Raw genomic sequence first — 20,385 nt, forward strand, 5'->3', positions numbered from 1 at the left:
ACACGTTTACCTCCCAGTGTAGGGACATATTTTCCTTCTTTTGGATTGTTCTCAGTATTGGAAGTGTTATGTGTGATTCAGTGTTTATTGTATAAAAATTCCTGCTTTCTGCATAAAAAATATAGCAATTGCAGAGTAAATAAGGCCCCATGCACACGACCGTGCCCGCAATCGCGGCCCGCGATTGCGGGCACGGCCGGCCGCTGACTGACAGCCGCATTTTCGGGCCGTGCTCCCATACAAAGTATGGGAGCACGGCCCGCAAAATGCGAAAGAACGGACATGTTCCATAATTCCCGGAACATTTCCACGGCACTGACACCCTTCAGTAGTGCTACGGAAAGGTGTCAGTGTTCAATGAAAGTGAATGGCTCCGTTTTTGCGGACCGCAATTGCGGTCCGCAAAAACAGAGGTTTTTTGCTGTCGTGTGCATGGGGCCTAAATGTGTACAGCCGGCGCTCATGAGCAGGGATTGGCTGTATTGAGCTGCAGCTTTTTGTAATTATTTACCCTGTTTACAATACTTCTCGGCTGTACAGAACGGCAGAAAACATTGCAATTTAATGATAACAATACAAGTATCAAATAGGCTCCAGTACTGGGAATGTTCTGTATATTTTGTGTATTACCACACTGCCATCTGCTGGAACGATGTACAATTACCGCCTCACTCTTCTTATATCTGTATTGCACCACTGCCATCTACTGGACAATAAGGGGTATTTCTGCTATAGGAAAGAACTCCTCCTACCATCTTTTGGGATGTTTCTTATGGGCATAAAACCATAAGCATTCATCCGTATCTAAATATCTCTGGAGATTCTCAGCACTGGATATATGAGACATAAAAAAGCAGTCATGGGGCGAACATTTTTTGGACCCATTCTATTGGAGAACTCAGAAATGGCTGATAACAGGGAGCCATAGAGTATATTTAAATGCCCAACCAGAAGCGGAGATTAAACTGATCCCTCAATGGTGAGGGGAGTAGAACGGTCACCGACTCTTTTTCAGGACTATTAGGGGTTCCCGTGGACTTTTATGGCACGATGTATAAATCTATTTTGGAACCGCGCCAATAGTAATATATTCAGACTCAGCTGCGACTCGCCACTAACACCCGCATCGCACACAGCAGAACACACAACGTGCAGAATATACAAACTGTTTATTATGATAATCAGATCTAAAAGGCTAAAAGCAACATATAGATCCGTAACAAACTCGTGATCACCAAATGTTCCGGAACGAAAATGCAAATTAAATGGCGCCTCGCATTCCTTGTATTTCCTAGAAAAGCGAGAATCGTGAAATGTGTATAAATCTTGTGCTTTTATTCGCTATAAGGAATATATATAGGTGCAGTGTGTTTATAGATCTCCCCATCATCGGGTGATGGGAATGGTAACATCTATACATAGTGCAACTTATTGGCGTACTGTAGCTTTAAATAACCTCTGGCCCTTATAGTGCTCCTGTCACCTATAGAGGGTGCTGCACGTGAAGCGCCAGTTTACAGGATAAAATCTGTAACTTCAAAAACCTTTTAGATATCTTATACTCATTCTGGTCATCAGGTCTTATACTCCAGTCACATCCAGAGCTGCATAGTTGCTCTCAGGCTGCAGGACATCACATCTTATTTGCTGCAGTACATTGCGGGAGATGTAGTGCTTATAGCTGCATCGTAGAAAAGAATAAACAGCACAACTATGTTGGAATCCATGTGGCAGCCAGCGAAGTTCTGAATGCAGCTCTGGCAGTGAATTGTGTACAAGGCATGATGTAACTGTAGGCAATAGAATTGCAATGATATAAGATCAGCACAAGATGAGCAAAGTTATTCAACTTCCTATGGAGAAAATAACTAGACGAAAAATAATATTCAGAAATCTCTGAGCAGTGTTAAAGGGGCACGATCCCTCTATAGAGCCCCTTCATTCTGGAAATCAGCGGTGGTCTGAGGTCCCAGACTCCACCAACATCATCCTCTCACATGCATTTATGATAAGTGCAACCAAATATACATAAAACATTATACAGAGGAACACAATCCAATAAATTACCCTGCCCCAGTATGAAGGGTCGGTGAAGACGCCGGCTCCTTCTACCCTGAACAGTTCCCCAGTGCGGCCGTCAGACAGGACCCGGTCACAAGGAAAACCCTCACAGATCACCTGCACAAAACCCTGCCTGTCCTCCTAGTGCCTACAAACCTCTGTCCAACGTTGTACAGTTCACATAGAGAACAAATCTACATAAACATCCTGTATTATACTCCAGAGCTGCACTCACTATTCTGCTGGTGGAGTCACTGTGTACATACATTACATTACTTATCCTGTACTGATCCTGAGTTATATCCTGTATTATACTCCAGAGCTACACTCACTATTCTGCTGGTGGAGTCACTGTGTACATACATTACATTACTTATCCTGTACTGATCCTGAGTTACATCCTGTATTATACTCCAGAGCTGCACTCACTATTCTGCTGGTGGAGTCACTGTGTACATACATTACTTATCCTGTACTGATCCTGAGTTATATCCTGTATTATACTCCAGAGCTGTACTCACTATTCTGCTGGTAGAGTCACTGTCTACATACATTACATTACTTATCCTGTACTGATCCTGAGTTATATCCTGTATTATACTCCAGAGCTGCACTCACTATTCTGCTGGTCGAGTCACTGTGTACACACATTACATTACTTATCCTGTACTGATCCTGAGTTATATCCTGTATTATACTCCAGAGCTGCACTCACTATTCTGCTGGTCGAGTCACTGTGTACACACATTACATTACTTATCCTGTACTGATCCTGAGTTATATCCTGTATTATACTCCAGAGCTGCACTCACTATTCTGCTGGTGGAGTCACTGTGTACATACATTACATTACTTATCCTGTACTGATCCTGAGTTACATCCTGTATTATACTCCAGAGCTGCACTCACTATTCTGCTGGTGGAGTCACTGTGTACATACATTACTTATCCTGTACTGATCCTGAGTTATATCCTGTATTATACTCCAGAGCTGTACTCACTATTCTGCTGGTAGAGTCACTGTCTACATACATTACATTACTTATCCTGTACTGATCCTGAGTTATATCCTGTATTATACTCCAGAGCTGCACTCACTATTCTGCTGGTCGAGTCACTGTGTACACACATTACATTACTTATCCTGTACTGATCCTGAGTTATATCCTGTATTATACTCCAGAGCTGCACTCACTATTCTGCTGGTGGAGTCACTGTCTACATACATTACATTACTTATCCTGTACTGATCCTGAGTTATATCCTGTATTATACTCCAGAGCTGCACTCACTATTCTGCTGGTCGAGTCACTGTGTACACACATTACATTACTTATCCTGTACTGATCCTGAGTTATATCCTGTATTATACTCCAGAGCTGCACTCACTATTCTGCTGGTGGAGTCACTGTGTACATACATTACATCACTTATCCTGTACTGATCCGGAGTTACATCCTGTATTATACTCCAGAGCTGCACTCACTGTTCTGCTGGTGGAGTCACGGTGTACATACATTACTTATCCTGTACTGATCCTGAGTTATATCCTGTATTATACTCCAGAGCTGTACTCACTATTCTGCTGGTAGAGTCACTGTCTACATACATTACATTACTTATCCTGTACTGATCCTGAGTTACATCCTGTATTATACTCCAGAGCTGCACTCACTATTCTGCTGGTGGAGTCACTGTGTACATACATTACTTATCCTGTACTGATCCTGAGTTATATCCTGTATTATACTCCAGAGCTGCACTCACTATTCTGCTGGTGGAGTCACTGTGTACATACATTACATCACTTATCCTGCACTGATCCTGAGTTACATCCTGTATTATACTCCAGAGCTGCACTCACTATTCTGCTGGTGGAGACACTCTGTACATACATTACATTACTGATCCTGAGTTACCTCCTGTATTATACTCCAGAGCTGCACTCACTGTTCTGCTGGTGGAGTCACGGTGTACATACATTACTTATCCTGTACTGATCCTGTATTATTCTCCAGAGCTGCACTCATTATTCTGCCGTAACTCAGGATCAGTAATGTAATGTATGTACACAGTGACTCCTCCAGCAGAATAGTGAGTGCAGCTCTGGAGTATAATACAGGATATAACTCAGGATCAGTACAGGATAAGTAATGTAATGTATGTACACAGTGACACCACCAGCAGAATAGTGAGTGCAGCTCTGGAGTATAATACAGGATGTAACTCAGCATCAGTAATGTATGTACACAGTGACTCAACTACTTATCTAGATTTGTTCTATATGTAGACCCAGACACTGTCAGAATATTTACACATGAAGGCCGTCATTTAATGATGGAAACTCCTATGAACGTGGCAAGTGCAGACGTCAGAACACACGGCCGCACAGAAACCATTTACTTGGGTATTACCGAGACTCAGTATCTTTAACATGAATCAGGATGTTGTTAGTGCAAGAGTGAGCGGGTGAGACTCTTCCCTGAGGTCCCTGCTCCTGGATACGGATGGCGTGGCCCCCTACTGGCCGGCAGACTTCTGCTCGGACTTCCTGCTGTCATTATATTCAGTTCACGAACGTCAGATCTTTGTCAGAGTTTAGGGAGGGACCCCGGGGGCGCCAGGACGATGCCAAACACGTAGAAAAGCCCAACAAACAGGTTGAGTTTGGCCGTTCTCTGCGGGAGCCGGGTAAAGTTCTGGCTTCTGAACTGTCGCTCCAGGGAAAACGCCAGCGGGATGGTAAGAAGCGGCAGCGCCATGCTGATGGTGTACCGCGTGGCCAGAATGCAGAAGATGACGTACGGGAGGAAGACGAGCAGGTTGTACAGCATGTAGGACAGCGTGGGGCCAATGAGGATTGCCAGGGTCACGATGCCGGCCTGGCGGTCCGACTCCACGTCCCGGGTGTTGTTGCTGTGGAGAATCGCCTCTGTACTCAGAGCCAGCGGCACGGCATAAAGCAAGGGAGTGACGGACAGGTAACCGACCTGCACAGCGTGAGCAAACATGACCGCCAGGGGCCCGAACGTGATGAGGATCACCAAGTCCCCCAGAGCCACGTACTTGAATCCAATCCCTGCAGGAAACAGAAGACACGTCAGAATCTACCACAGGAGGCGCCAGCTCTGTGACCCGCACCTATAGCGAGAGCTGCACATCCCCCTCTTCTCCTGGCGCGGCCCACGCAAGCTGCAGTTTCCAGGTGGGCACTAGTGGAGAGGGGGCCGCACGACGCGCTCCGTTCTGTCAGATGGGAGTTACGGAAACAGCCGAGCAGCGCGACCATCAGACACTTATGAGCGATGTTACGTTTTTTTTTTTTTTGCGGGATGAGATGTCGTTTCTATTGGTCGCATTTTGGCTGCATGAGACTTTTTATTCCATTTTGTTGTTATTTTTGCGGCGTTCCCCGTGCGGGTCACATGATCTTACATTGTTATACTTCTGACTTTTACGGACGAGGAGATACCAATTATGGTCATTTTTGACACTGCTTTTGGAAAAAACGGTTTTTCTCTGTTTTACTATATATATAAAGAACGTGAACTGTATTTATCTTATTTTTCATTAGTCCCCCTCGGGGGCTTGAACCTGCGATCCCTGGATGGCTCGCACAATACACTAATGTATAGCAGTATACGGTCATTCTTACAGGCTCCTATTACGCTTTGCCTCTGGCCGGACTTAATAGGATGGTAGATGTGGGGGGGCTTCATTAGCCCACCAGGCTGCTATGACAACTATCGGCACCCCACAATCACGTTGTTGGGGGGAGTGGTACGAAGGGACGTCCGAGGGGGCCGCCTACCACTTCCTTACAGCTTAGATGCTGCAGTTGCTGTTGACTGAGGCATCTAAGGGGTTAAGCGAGCAGTCGGTACGGCCTCCATAAGCGCAGCTGATCGTTTTCTTAAAGGGGACAACCCCTTTAGGGTAGAAAAATTAGACCCCTCCCCGGTGACCGCAGTGGTCTCTACACGTCACAGCAGCACAGGGACAGGGTGAGGACCCCAATAAACAGCTCCCTATATGGCAGCAGCCGGGTCGGAGTGTTGGATTTGCAGCGTTTGAGTAGAATTGGTCTTTATGTTTTGCGGTAATAAAGGATCGGTATAAAGTCGTCATACACAGAACCTACCCCCAGTATACAGGAACGAGCTGGACAACCCTCCGAAGTATATGAGCGCCATGTGCTCCAGCCGCAGCTTAGACAGGAAATACAAGCAGCCGGCGCATACACATCCCAGAGTATAAAGGAGAACCCCGAACCGCACCACGTCCTGCGGCTCCAGGATCCGGTCCACCAGCGTCCGGTCGTCGCTTTTCTTGTGGTCGATCCCTTTAGAGAAGTCGTAGTAGGTGTTCACTAAGTTCCCAGCCCCGTGCACGGCAAGGACCGCCACAGCGCACATCAGGAGCAGCACCGGGTCCAGAGTGCCAGCCGAGCGGTAGGCGAGGGCACTTCCCAATGCCACGGGGGTGAGGGAGGCGCTGAAGCTCCAGGGACGCAGGGCCAGGACGTAGGTGGCACATTTCTGCTTCCAGCCAATCGTCAGCGGTTGGCTGGCGGCATTCGTGGAGGTGGGAGGAGCTTCTTCTTGCTCGCCGACCTCAGCGCTGATGCTCACGTTACTGACGCCGTCGTCCGACTTCATGGCGCCCGGTTTAATTAGATGAAGCAAAACGGACGAAACTGCGGACGAGAACATGAAACAAATCATTACAAGTAAAGAGCGGCAACCGTTTTTAAAATTCTTGGTCAATTCTGCACCATTTTCAAGACCACTGCTTGCAGTCAATAGATGGAAACACAGACTAAGCCTTCCCTGCTGACACAGCTCTCTTATAGTGAACTCTGTGTCCAAGTGAACAGGACTAGGAAAAACTTAGACTATGAAACTAAACATGGTTTCCATTCACTGAAGGCAAGCAAAGATCATGAAACCTGACAGCAACAATAAGGAATATCAATTTAATTTAACATTTTAAAGTGGCTTAATCCTTGTATAATGAAAAGTTCTTAAACTTTGTAGTACACTTTGTTTGTATTCCTCACCATCTAAAAAAACTCTGCTTTCTGTCAGTGAATGGGAACATTATTTTTTACGTTTAGCCTCTGAAAACCCAAACAGGCCCAATACTCCTCACAGCTGAGGGTTTGCTACAATTATATCCAGTCTAGGCACAAATTACTCTCCTCTCAATAGCTTGTATCAGTGCAGAAGGATTCAATTCCCTGATGGCAAGCAGAGATCTTGAAGAAAGTTGTTAAGCAGATAGGGGGGTAGTGCGGCTGTAAGGAGCCTGGAATTGGGGACCTACAAGTCCTAAAGCCTGAAGAAAAGAAAACATGATGGGAGTTGTAAGTATAAGAGCTCCAGACTGGTCACTACTATCCTGGAACTACAAGTCCCAGCATGCACCATCAGCCTGAGGTCGTGTGAACTTGCTGGTACTTGTAGTTCCAGGATTGGGGAAAGGTTAGCGAGAGAACTACAAGTCCAGAGATATCAAGTCACAATCAGGACTTGCTGGGAGTTGTAGTTCTAGTCACCGGTAAACTGCCCCTCCCAGCAAACTACATGTCCCACAATGCCCTATAAGCCCGTGGCACGCAGACTGCTGGGGCTTGTAGTTGTCACAGCCCGACCAATAACGTCAACATACAGAAGTCATACGAGATACCTCAGAATAAAAGCGCCCCCGTCTCTACTGCTCCGCGTACAGCCCTCCCTGCCAGCAAAGCCACCTCAGACCAGCCATAACGTGCGCCGCCATCTTGTGTGTAACACTAAAAACCGTCCGCTCTACTGTACCGGCTCCATGTGATATCCCTCCGCACCGCACTACATTACACACGGCCACATCTTCAGTGCTGTGTTAGACCGCCGGGTATTCTTCCGCGCCGCACTATTTAATGTACTGTCCCATAATCAGGGCGCAATGACCTATAGGAGCGGGATGTGCAGTCTGTGGCCCTCACTGTTCTGAGACACTTATGAGGGCACACGTATGGCACAGGCACTTATGGGGGCAAACCGGGGACTGGCACACACTATTATGAGGGCGCACATATGGATGAGACACTGATGGGGGTGCTCAGTTGACTGGAAAAACACTAGTATGGGGCGCCCCACACGTATGGCTGAGACACGGCACCCCGGGGACCGAAGCACATGTATGGCTGAGACGGGGGCAATCCGGAGACCGGCACACACTATTATGGGAGCACATGTATGGCTCAGACACTTATGGGGGCACACAGAGGCTGGCACACACTATTATGGGGGCACACAGAGGCTGGCACACACTATTATGGGGGCACACAGAGACTGGCACACACTATTATGGGGCACACACTATTATGGGGCACACAGAGGCTGGCACACACTATTATGGGGGCACACAGAGGCTGGCACACACTATTATGGGGGCACACAGAGGCTGGCACACACTATTATGGGGGCACACAGAGGCTGGCACACACTATTATGGGGGCACACAGAGGCGCGCACACACTATTATGGGGGCACACATATGGCGGAAGCACTTATGGACGCCGGCACACACTATTATGGGGGCTACATGTCTTGACTTTGCGGCTAATAATAAAAATGGTCATGTGAACGTTTTGCGCTGTGTGCCACACAAGAGGTTGCTTTGATATTTGCCATAAGACGCCCCTCAAATTACTACCGCCATCCCCCTTCCAATATTGAAGGGGTTAAAGGATGTTTTGCTGAATATGAAATAATCTGGACCTGATGTGCGCAGGAAATACAGAATACAGGCTACAGAATACAGGCTATAGAATACAGACTATAGAATACAGGCTATAAAATACACAGACTATAGAATACAGACTACAGAATACAGACTATAGAATACAGACTATAGAATACAGACTATAGAATACAGACTATAGAATACAGACTATAGAATACAGACTATAGAATACAGACTACAGAATGCAGGCTATAGACTACAGAATGCAGGCTATAGAATACAGACTATAGAATACAGACTATAGAATACAGGCTATAGAATACAGACTATAGAATGCAGGCTATAAAATACACAGACTATAGAATACAGACTATAGAATATAGAATCCACAGACTATAGAATATAGACTACAGAATACAGACTATAGAATACAGACTATAGAATACAGACTATAGAATACAGACTACAGAATACAGAATGCAGGCTATAGAATACAGACTATAGAATACAGGCTATAAAATACACAGACTATAGAATACAGACTATAGAATATAGACTACAGAATATAGACTACAGAATACAGAATGCAGGCTATAGAATACAGACTATAGAATACAGGCTATAGAATACACAGACTATAGAATACAGACTATAGAATACAGAATATAGACTATAGAATACAGACTACAGAATATAGACTACAGAATACAGGCTATAAAATACACAGACTATAGAATACAGAATACAGACTATAGAATACAGGCTACAGAATACAGGCTACAGAATACAGGCTACAGAATACAGGCTATAGAATACAGACTATAGAATACAGACTACAGAATACAGACTATAGAATGCAGACTACAGAATGCAGACTACAGAATGCAGACTATAGAATGCAGACTATAGAATGCAGACTACAGAATACAGACTATAGAATACAGACTATAGAATAAAGACTACAGAATATAGACTATAGAATACAGCATACAGACTACAGAATACAGGCTATAGAATACAGACTACAGAATACAGGCTATAGAATACAGGCTATAAAATACACAGACTATAGAATATAGACTATAGAATACAGACTATAGAATACAGGCTACAGAATAAAGACTACAGAATATAGACTATAGAATACAGACTACAGAATACAGACTACAGAATACAGGCTATAGAATACAGACTACAGAATACAGGCTATAGAATACAGGCTATAAAATACACAGACTATAGAATACAGACTACAGAATATAGAATCCACAGACTATAGAATATAGACTATAGAATACAGGCTATACAATACAGGCTATAGAATACAGACTACAGAATACAGGCTATAGAATACAGACTACAGAATACAGGCTATAGAATACAGACTATAGAATACAGACTATAGAATACAAGATCCACAGACTATAGAATACAGGCTACAGAATACAGGCTACAGAATGCAGACTACAGAATGCAGACTATAGAATGCAGACTACAGAATACAGACTATAGAATACAGACTATAGAATAAAGACTACAGAATACAGGCTATAGAATACAGAGTACAGAATACAGGCTATAGAATACAGGCTATAAAATACACAGACTATAGAATACAGACTACAGAATATAGAATCCACAGACTATAGAATACAGACTATAGAATACAGACTACAGAATACAGACTATAGAATACAGACTATAGAATACAAGATCCACAGACTATAGAATACAGGCTACAGAATACAGGCTACAGAATACAGGCTACAGTCTACACAATAGTAGTCTGTAATCTACTGCTCCATTTATCTTCTGCTTTTATTCCTGTGGACCGAGATATTCCACAGAGGACACATAACATAAGAACACTAGGAACTAATCTTCCCGGAACGTTTCTGCTGTGCGCGCGTGTTCCTCGTCGGATTATTATTCGTCACCGAAAGGACGCGCCAGAGGGTGGTGGACGGTGCTGGGCACGGCCGCTTGGTGTAATGGCAGTAAGATGACCGGGAAGAGCTGGCTAATGCGGTAGACGGGGTAAGCCGGGGCCTGTGCTCTCTGTGTCCTGCTCCTCGTTTATTATATTCCCTCACAGCTTCCGGTCAGTCGATTCTGTAATGGCGGCCGTGTCCGGGGGGGATGGGGGCCCTCACTGACCCACTGTATAGACTGCCCGTATACTGACCCGCTGTATAGACTGCCTGTATACTGACCCGCTGTATAGACTGCCCGTATACTGACCCGCTGTATAGACTGCCCGTATACTGACCTGTGTGATAATATACCGCCCGTATACTGACCTGTGTGATAATATACCGCCCGTATACTGAGCTGTGTGATAATATACCGCCCGTAGACTGACCTGTGTGATAATATACCGCCCGTATACTGAGCTGTGTGATAATATACCGCCCGTATACTGAGCAGTGTGATAATATACCGCCCGTATACTGAGCAGTGTGATAATATACCGCCCGTATACTGAGCTGTGTGATAATATACTGCCCGTATACTGAGCTGTGTGATGATATACCGCCCGTATACTGAGCAGTGTGATAATATACCGCCCGTATACTGAGCAGTGTGATAATATACCGCCCGTATACTGACCTGTGTGATAATATACCGCCCGTATACTGACCTGTGTGATAATATACCGCCCGTATACTGAGCTGTGTGATAATATACCGCCCGTAGACTGACCTGTGTGATAATATACCGCCCGTAGACTGAGCTGTGTGATAATATACCGCCCGTATACTGAGCTGTGTGATAATATACCGCCCGTATACTGAGCAGTGTGATAATATACCGCCCGTATACTGAGCTGTGTGATAATATACCGCCCGTATACTGACCTGTGTGATAATATACCGCCCGTATACTGAGCTGTGTGATAATATACCGCCCGTATACTGACCTGTGTGATAATATACCGCCCGTATACTGACCTGTGTGATAATATACCGCCTGTATACTGAGCAGTGTGATAATATACCGCCCGTATACTGAGCTGTGTGATAATATACCGCCCGTATACTGACCTGTGTGATAATATACCGCCCGTAGACTGACCTGTGTGATAATATACCGCCTGTATACTGAGCTGTGTGATAATATACCGCCCGTATACTGACCTGTGTGATAATATACCGCCCGTATACTGACCTGTGTGATAATATACCGCCCGTATACTGACCTGTGTGATAATATACCGCCCGTATACTGAGCTGTGTGATAATATACCGCCCGTATACTGAGCTGCGTGATAATATACCGCCCGTATACTGAGCTGTGTGATAATATACCGCCCGTATACTGAGCTGTGTGATAATATACCGCCCGTATACTGAGCTGTGTGATAATATACCGCCCGTATACTGACCTGTGTGATAATGAGCTGTGTGATAATATACCGCCCGTATACTGACCTGTGTGATAATATACCGCCCGTATACTGAGCTGTGTGATAATATACCGCCCGTATACTGAGCTGTGTGATAATATACCGCCCGTATACTGAGCTGTGTGATAATATACCGCCCGTATACTGACCTGTGTGATAATATACCGCCCGTATACTGACCTGTGTGATAATATACCGCCCGTATACTGAGCTGTGTGATAATATACCGCCCGTATACTGACCTGTGTGATAATATACCGCCCGTATACTGAGCTGTGTGATAATATACCGCCCGTATACTGACCTGTATGATAATATACCGCCCGTATACTGACCTGTGTGATAATATACCGCCCGTATACTGAGCTGTGTGATAATATACCGCCCGTATACTGACCTGTGTGATAATATACCGCCCGTATACTGACCTGTGTGATAATATACCGCCCGTATACTGAGCTGTGTGATAATATACCGCCCGTATACTGAGCTGTGTGATAATATACCGCCCGTATACTGACCTGTGTGATAATATACCGCCCGTATACTGAGCTGTGTGATAATATACCGCCCGTATACTGAGCTGTGTGATAATATACCGCCCGTATACTGAGCTGTGTGATAATATACCGCCCGTATACTGAGCTGTGTGATAATATACCGTCCGTATACTGAGCTGTGTGATAATATACCGCCCGTATACTGAGCTGTGTGATAATATACCGCCCGTATACTGAGCTGTGTGATAATATACCGCCCGTATACTGACCTGTGTGATAATATACCGCCCGTATACTGAGCTGTGATAATATACCGCCCGTATACTGACCTGTGTGATAATATACCGCCCGTATACTGAGCTGTGTGATAATATACCGCCCGTATACTGAGCTGTGTGATAATATACCGCCCGTATACTGACCTGTGTGATAATATACCGCCCGTATACTGAGCTGTGTGATAATATACCGCCCGTATACTGAGCTGTGTGATAATATACCGCCCGTATACTGAGCTGTGTGATAATATACCGCCCGTATACTGACCTGTGTGATAATATACCGCCCGTATACTGAGCTGTGTGATAATATACCGCCCGTATACTGAGCTGTGTGATAATATACCGCCCGTATACTGAGCTGTGTGATAATATACCGCCCGTATACTGAGCTGTGTGATAATATACCGCCCGTATACTGACCTGCGTGAAAATATACCGCCCGTATACTGACCTGTGTGATAATATACCGCCCGTATACTGAGCTGTGTGATAATATACCGCCCGTATACTGACCTGTGTGATAATATACCGCCCGTATACTGAGCTGTGTGATAATATACTGACCTGTGTGATAATATACCGCCCGTATACTGAGCTGTGTGATAATATACCGCCCGTATACTGAGCTGTGTGATAATATACCGCCCGTATACTGAGCTGTGTGATAATATACCGCCCGTATACTGAGCTGTGTGATAATATACCGTCCGTATACTGAGCTGTGTGATACTATACCGCCCGTAGACTGAGCTGTGTGATAATATACCGCCCGTAGACTGAGCTGTGTGATAATATACCGCCCGTAGACTGACCTGTGTGATAATATACCGCCCGTATACTGAGCTGTGTGATAATATACCGCCCGTATACTGAGCTGTGTGATAATATACCGCCCGTATACTGACCTGCGTGAAAATATACCGCCCGTATACTGAGCTGTGTGATAATATACCGCCCGTATACTGAGCTGTGTGATAATATGCCGCCCGTATACTGAGCTGTGTGATAATATGCCGCCCGTATACTGAGCTGTGTGATAATATGCCGCCCGTATACTGAGCTGTGTGATAATATACCGCCCGTAGACTGAGCTGTGTGATAATATACCGCCCGTGTACTGAGCTGTGTGATAATATACCGCCCGTATACTGAGCTGTGTGATAATATACCGCCCGTATACTGAGCTGTGTGATAATATACCGCCCGTAGACTGAGCTGCGTGATAATATACTGCCCGTATACTGACCTGTGTGATAATATACCGCCCGTAGACTGACCTGTGTGATAATATACCGCCTGTATACTGAGCTGTGTGATAATATACTGACCTGTGTGATAATATACCGCCCGTATACTGAGCTGTGTGATAATATACCGCCCGTATACTGACCTGTGTGATAATATACCGCCCGTATACTGAGCTGTGTGATAATATACCGCCCGTAGACTGAGCTGCGTGATAATATACTGCCCGTATACTGACCTGTGTGATAATATACCGCCCGTAGACTGACCTGTGTGATAATATACCGCCTGTATACTGAGCTGTGTGATAATATACCGCCCGTATACTGAGCTGTGTGATAATATACCGCCCGTATACTGAGCTGTGTGATAATATACCGCCCGTATACTGACCTGCGTGAAAATATACCGCCCGTATACTGACCTGTGTGATAATATACCGCCCGTATACTGAGCTGTGTGATAATATACCGCCCGTATACTGACCTGTGTGATAATATACCGCCCGTATACTGAGCTGTGTGATAATATACTGACCTGTGTGATAATATACCGCCCGTATACTGAGCTGTGTGATAATATACCGCCCGTATACTGAGCTGTGTGATAATATACCGCCCGTATACTGAGCTGTGTGATAATATACCGCCCGTATACTGAGCTGTGTGATAATATACCGTCCGTATACTGAGCTGTGTGATACTATACCGCCCGTAGACTGAGCTGTGTGATAATATACCGCCCGTAGACTGAGCTGTGTGATAATATACCGCCCGTAGACTGACCTGTGTGATAATATACCGCCCGTATACTGAGCTGTGTGATAATATACCGCCCGTATACTGAGCTGTGTGATAATATACCGCCCGTATACTGACCTGCGTGAAAATATACCGCCCGTATACTGAGCTGTGTGATAATATACCGCCCGTATACTGAGCTGTGTGATAATATGCCGCCCGTATACTGAGCTGTGTGATAATATGCCGCCCGTATACTGAGCTGTGTGATAATATGCCGCCCGTATACTGAGCTGTGTGATAATATACCGCCCGTAGACTGAGCTGTGTGATAATATACCGCCCGTGTACTGAGCTGTGTGATAATATACCGCCCGTATACTGAGCTGTGTGATAATATACCGCCCGTATACTGAGCTGTGTGATAATATACCGCCCGTAGACTGAGCTGCGTGATAATATACTGCCCGTATACTGACCTGTGTGATAATATACCGCCCGTAGACTGACCTGTGTGATAATATACCGCCTGTATACTGAGCTGTGTGATAATATACTGACCTGTGTGATAATATACCGCCCGTATACTGAGCTGTGTGATAATATACCGCCCGTATACTGACCTGTGTGATAATATACCGCCCGTATACTGAGCTGTGTGATAATATACCGCCCGTAGACTGAGCTGCGTGATAATATACTGCCCGTATACTGACCTGTGTGATAATATACCGCCCGTAGACTGACCTGTGTGATAATATACCGCCTGTATACTGAGCTGTGTGATAATATACTGACCTGTGTGATAATATACCGCCCGTATACTGAGCTGTGTGATAATATACCGCCCGTATACTGAGCTGTGTGATAATATACCGCCCGTATACTGAGCTGTGTGATAATATACCGTCCTTATACTGAGCTGTGTGATACTATACCGCCCGTATACTGAGCTGTGTGATAATATACCGCCCGTAGACTGAGCTGTGTGATAATATACCGCCCGTAGACTGAGCTGTGTGATAATATACCGCCCGTATACTGAGCTGTGTGATAATATACCGACCGTAGACTGAGCTGTGTGATAATATACCGCCCGTATACTGAGCTGTGTGATAATATACCGCCCGTAGACTGACCTGTGTGATAATATACCGCCCGTATACTGACCTGTGTGATAATATACCGCCCGTAGACTGACCTGTGTGATAATATACCGCCCGTATACTGAGCTGTGTGATAATATACCGCCCGTATACTGACCTGTGTGATAATATACCGCCCGTATACTGACCTGTGTGATAATATACCGCCCGTATACTGACCTGTGTGATAATATACCGCCCGTATACTGAGCTGTGTGATAATATACCGCCCGTATACTGACCTGTGTGATAATATACCGCCCGTATACTGAGCTGTGTGATAATATACCGCCCGTATACTGACCTGTGTGATAATATACCGCCCGTAGACTGACCTGTGTGATAATATACCGCCCGTATACTGAGCTGTGTGATAATATACCGCCCGTATACTGACCTGTGTGATAATATACCGCCCGTATACTGAGCTGTGTGATAATATACCGCCCGTATACTGACCTGTGTGATAATATACCGCCCGTATACTGACCTGTGTGATAATCTACTGCTTGTATACTAATTACCAAGTTGGGCCCCATGCACAAAGTATGGGAGCACGGCCCATAAAATGCAAAAGAATGGACGTGTTTTATAATTTTCGGAACGTTTTTACGGCACGGACCCCCATCCATAGCGATACGGAAAGGTGTCCGCGGCCAATAGAACTGAATGGGTCTGTAATTATGGAGAGTTTTTACGGTCGTGTGCATCGGGCCTTACTTGTTAGCTTGTTCTCCGTTACATAGATCCACTGCCGGCAACGTTTTGTAAATAGTAGCGGCAGGAAAAAAAAACCTAATAAAATATAACTTTTAATAATTATGCAAATAAAATGTAGCAAAAGAAGAAAAATACGGTGATAGTGATTTTATAGCTAGGTCGGACTTAAAGGGGTCATCCGGGGACCAAAAATTGCATTGCAAGTATATATTTATGTGAATGAGTAACTTACTAATGTACTGGAATTAAACATTCTGTGCTAAATGGTGCGGCTCAAACCTCATGAATTCCTCAGGAAGTGCCGAAGCTTTTCTAATAATGATGACGCTCCGACACGCCCCCATGTGACTGAGCTCTTGCTTCATGTGATGTTTGTGAACACGACCACAAGGGGCTGTCGCATTGCCTATGGCTTGAGTCCTGAGCTTGCTCCGGGACTTCAGTACTGTTGCCGACGTCATTGTCCATATATGGACAGTGACGTGGGCAGAAGTTGAGGAGTCCCCAGGCTGAGTATCAGCTGATGCTCTGATCAGGGACTCCAGCGATAGCAAACCTCTGAATTGACCAGATTTCAGGAGCAGGGCTGGAGTCCCGAGCAAAGCGCTGGCTGATGCTCCGCTCAGGACTCAAGCCATAGGCAATGAAGCAAGAGCTCAGTCACATGGGGCCGCGTCGCAGCGTCATCATTATTAGAAAAGCTCCGGCGCTTCCTGAGGAATTCATGAGGTTTGAGCCGCACCATTTAGCACAGGATTTTTAATTCCAGTACATTAGTAAGTTACTTATTCACATGAACATATTATTACAATGCAATTTTTGGTCCCCGGATAATATAGACACAGGCTAAATACCCTTTTACATTGGCCAATTATCAGGAAAACGCTCGTTCGTCAGCTCATCGTATCGTTAGAAATGAATAAAATATTATAGTTGTCGGCAGCAGATCTTGGTGTGTAAACAGGGAGACGCGGGGCCGACACGGTAATGTATGGGGACGAGCGATCGGAGTAACGAGCTGGTCCCCCCCCCATGCACCGCTCCGTGTGACGGGAGAAAACGAGCGCCGATCAACAAGCTGTCTCGCTGATCGGCGCTCGTGTACACGGCACAGGTCGGGCCTGTAATTCTACCTTTACACTAGATCTGCTGCCGGCAATGATAATAGTTTCAGTATTTAAACCGCTACGATCAGCAGGTGATGGAGTGTTTGCTCGTCGTCTGCTGATCGCTGCCCTGGTCACACGGGGCGATGATCGGGGATGAGCGTTCGATGACCACTCGTTTGCCCGATAATTGGCCGGTGTGAAAGGGCCTTTAGATTAAAGTCAACCGGGGGTCGCTCTCTTTAGAGCGTTGGTCCTCTTCAGGGACGCGGCTATCACAGGCAATAGTTGGGTCTCCGATAGCCCAGGAGACGCTTTATTTAGGAGCCGCGATACTTTGCACATGAAATCCTGTGCTGATTATTGACAGATTGAATAAATGCTGCATCGCCTCTCCATATCTAAAGGTCCTAATCATCCTAAATATTGTTACCCGGGTGTGTTTTTTTTTTTCTTTTGTTACATTTTATTCGCATAATTAAAAAGTTGTATTTTATTAGGGGTTCTTTCCTGCCACCATATACTGACCCGTGAGATAATATACTATCCATATACTGACCCGTGAGATAATATACTATCCATATACTGACCCGTGAGATAATATACTATCCATATACTGACCCGTGAGATAATATACTATCCATATACTGACCCGTGAGATAATATACTATCCATATACTGACCCGTGAGATAATATACTATCCATATACTGACCCGTGAGATAATATACTATCCATATACTGACCCGTGAGATAATATACTGACCCGTGAGATAATATACTATCCATATACTGACCCGTGAGATAATATACTATCCATATACTGACCCGTGAGATAATATACTGACCCGCTGTATATACTGCCTGTATACCGACCTGTGTGATAATATACTGTCCGTATACTGACCTATGTGATAATATACTGTCTGTGCAGACACCTGTGGTGATACGCTGTCCGTGGTTTGTAGTGGACGTCCTCGCTGGCTGTATATGGTTCTCATGTGGGGCTCTCCCTCTAATGTCCATATCTTAGTAAATCAGAAGTTAAAGTAGCTGCCAAATGCTTCATTCTGTGTGTGTATATAATGTGTGTGTATATAATGTGTGTGTGTGTGTGTGTGTATATATGTATATAATGTGTGTGTGTGTATATATATATATATAATGTGTGTGTATATAATGTGTGTGTATGTATATAATGCGTGTGTGTATGTATGTGTGTGTGTATATAATGTGTGTGTATATGTATGTATATAATGTGTGTATGTATATGTGTATGTATGTATATAATGTGTGTGTGTGTGTGTATATAATGTGTGTATATATATGTATGTATATAATGTGTGTATGTATATGTGTATGTATGTATATAATGTGTGTGTGTGTGTGTGTGTATATAATGTGTGTGTGTATGTATATAATGTGTGTGTGTGTGTGTGTGTGTGTGTATATATGTATGTATATAATGTGTGTGTGTGTGTGTATATGTGTGTGTGTATGTATATAGTGTGTGTGTGTGTATATAATGTGTGTATGTATATGTGTATGTATGTATATAATGTGTGTGTGTGTGTGTGTGTATATAATGTGTGTGTGTGTATGTATATAATGTGTGTGTGTGTATGTATATAATGTGTGTGTGTGTGTGTATGTATATAATGTGTGTGTGTGTATGTAATGTGTGTGTGTGTATATGTATGTATATAATGTGTGTGTGTGTTTGTGTGTGTATGTATGTATATAATGTATGTATATGTGTGTGTGTGTGTATATAATGTGTGTGTGTATATAATGTGTGTGTATGTATATAATGTGTGTGTATATAATGTGTGTGTGTGTATATGTGTGTGTGTGTATATGTGTGTGTGTATGTAATGTGTGTGTGTGTATATATATGTATGTATATAATGTGTGTGTGTGTGTGTGTGTATATAATGTGTGTGTGTATATAATGTGTGTGTGTGTATATGTGTGTGTGTGTATATGTGTGTGTGTATGTAATGTGTGTGTGTGTGTATATATATGTATGTATATAATGTGTGTGTGTGTGTATATAATGTGTGTGTGTTTGTGTGTGTATATATGTATGTATATAATGTGTGTGTGTGTGTATATAATGTGTGTGTGTTTGTGTGTGTATATATGTATGTATATAATGTGTGTGTATATAATGTGTGTGTGTTTGTGTGTGTATATATGTATGTATATAATGTATGTATATGTGTGTGTATATAATGTGTGTGTGTATGTATATAATGTGTGTGTGTGTGTATATGTGTGTGTGTATGTAATGTGTGTGTGTGTATATATATGTATGTATATAATGTGTGTGTGTGTGTATATAATGTGTGTGTGTTTGTGTGTGTATATATGTATGTATATAATGTGTGTGTGTGTATATAATGTGTGTGTGTTTGTGTGTGTATATATGTATGTATATAATGTATGTATAT

At 44.1% G+C, this 20,385-nt stretch overlaps 2 protein-coding genes across 6 annotated transcripts in view; one reads left to right on the forward strand and one right to left on the reverse strand.

Moving 5' to 3' along the window:
• Positions 1–1,152: 1,152 nt before the first annotated feature.
• UBIAD1 (UbiA prenyltransferase domain containing 1) lies at positions 1,153–7,918 on the reverse strand. Its single transcript, XM_075839359.1, has 3 exons — positions 7,750–7,918; positions 6,203–6,757; positions 1,153–5,140 (listed from the first exon to the last, which is right to left on the reverse strand). Exons 2-3 carry the CDS (start codon positions 6,717–6,719, stop codon positions 4,653–4,655), a joined length of 1,005 nt encoding a protein of 334 aa, XP_075695474.1. The 5' UTR covers positions 6,720–6,757; positions 7,750–7,918; the 3' UTR covers positions 1,153–4,652.
• A 2,810-nt stretch (positions 7,919–10,728) lies between these two features.
• MTOR (mechanistic target of rapamycin kinase) overlaps positions 10,729–20,385 on the forward strand; it is a 109,332-nt gene continuing 99,675 nt past the window's right edge. For all 5 annotated transcript variants that reach the window (XM_075839360.1, XM_075839364.1, XM_075839362.1 and 2 more), the window contains exon 1: positions 10,729–10,827. The gene's annotated coding sequence lies outside the window, so the exon portion shown is untranslated. The remainder of the gene's footprint in view (positions 10,828–20,385) is intronic.

The sequence above is a fragment of the Rhinoderma darwinii genome, chromosome 10 (assembly GCF_050947455.1).
Source record: "Rhinoderma darwinii isolate aRhiDar2 chromosome 10, aRhiDar2.hap1, whole genome shotgun sequence".
NCBI classification, from domain to species: domain Eukaryota; kingdom Metazoa; phylum Chordata; class Amphibia; order Anura; family Rhinodermatidae; genus Rhinoderma; species Rhinoderma darwinii.

Excerpts from the sequence above, each read along its gene's own strand:
- UBIAD1 (XM_075839359.1), bottom strand. The coding sequence starts at position 6,719 with ATGAAGTCGGACGACGGCGTCAGTAACGTGAGCATCAGCGCTGAGGTC. Across the intron at positions 5,141-6,202 it reads CTCGTTCCTGTATACTGGGG|GGATTGGATTCAAGTACGTG; the intron begins GTAGGTTCTGTG and ends TGTTTCCTGCAG.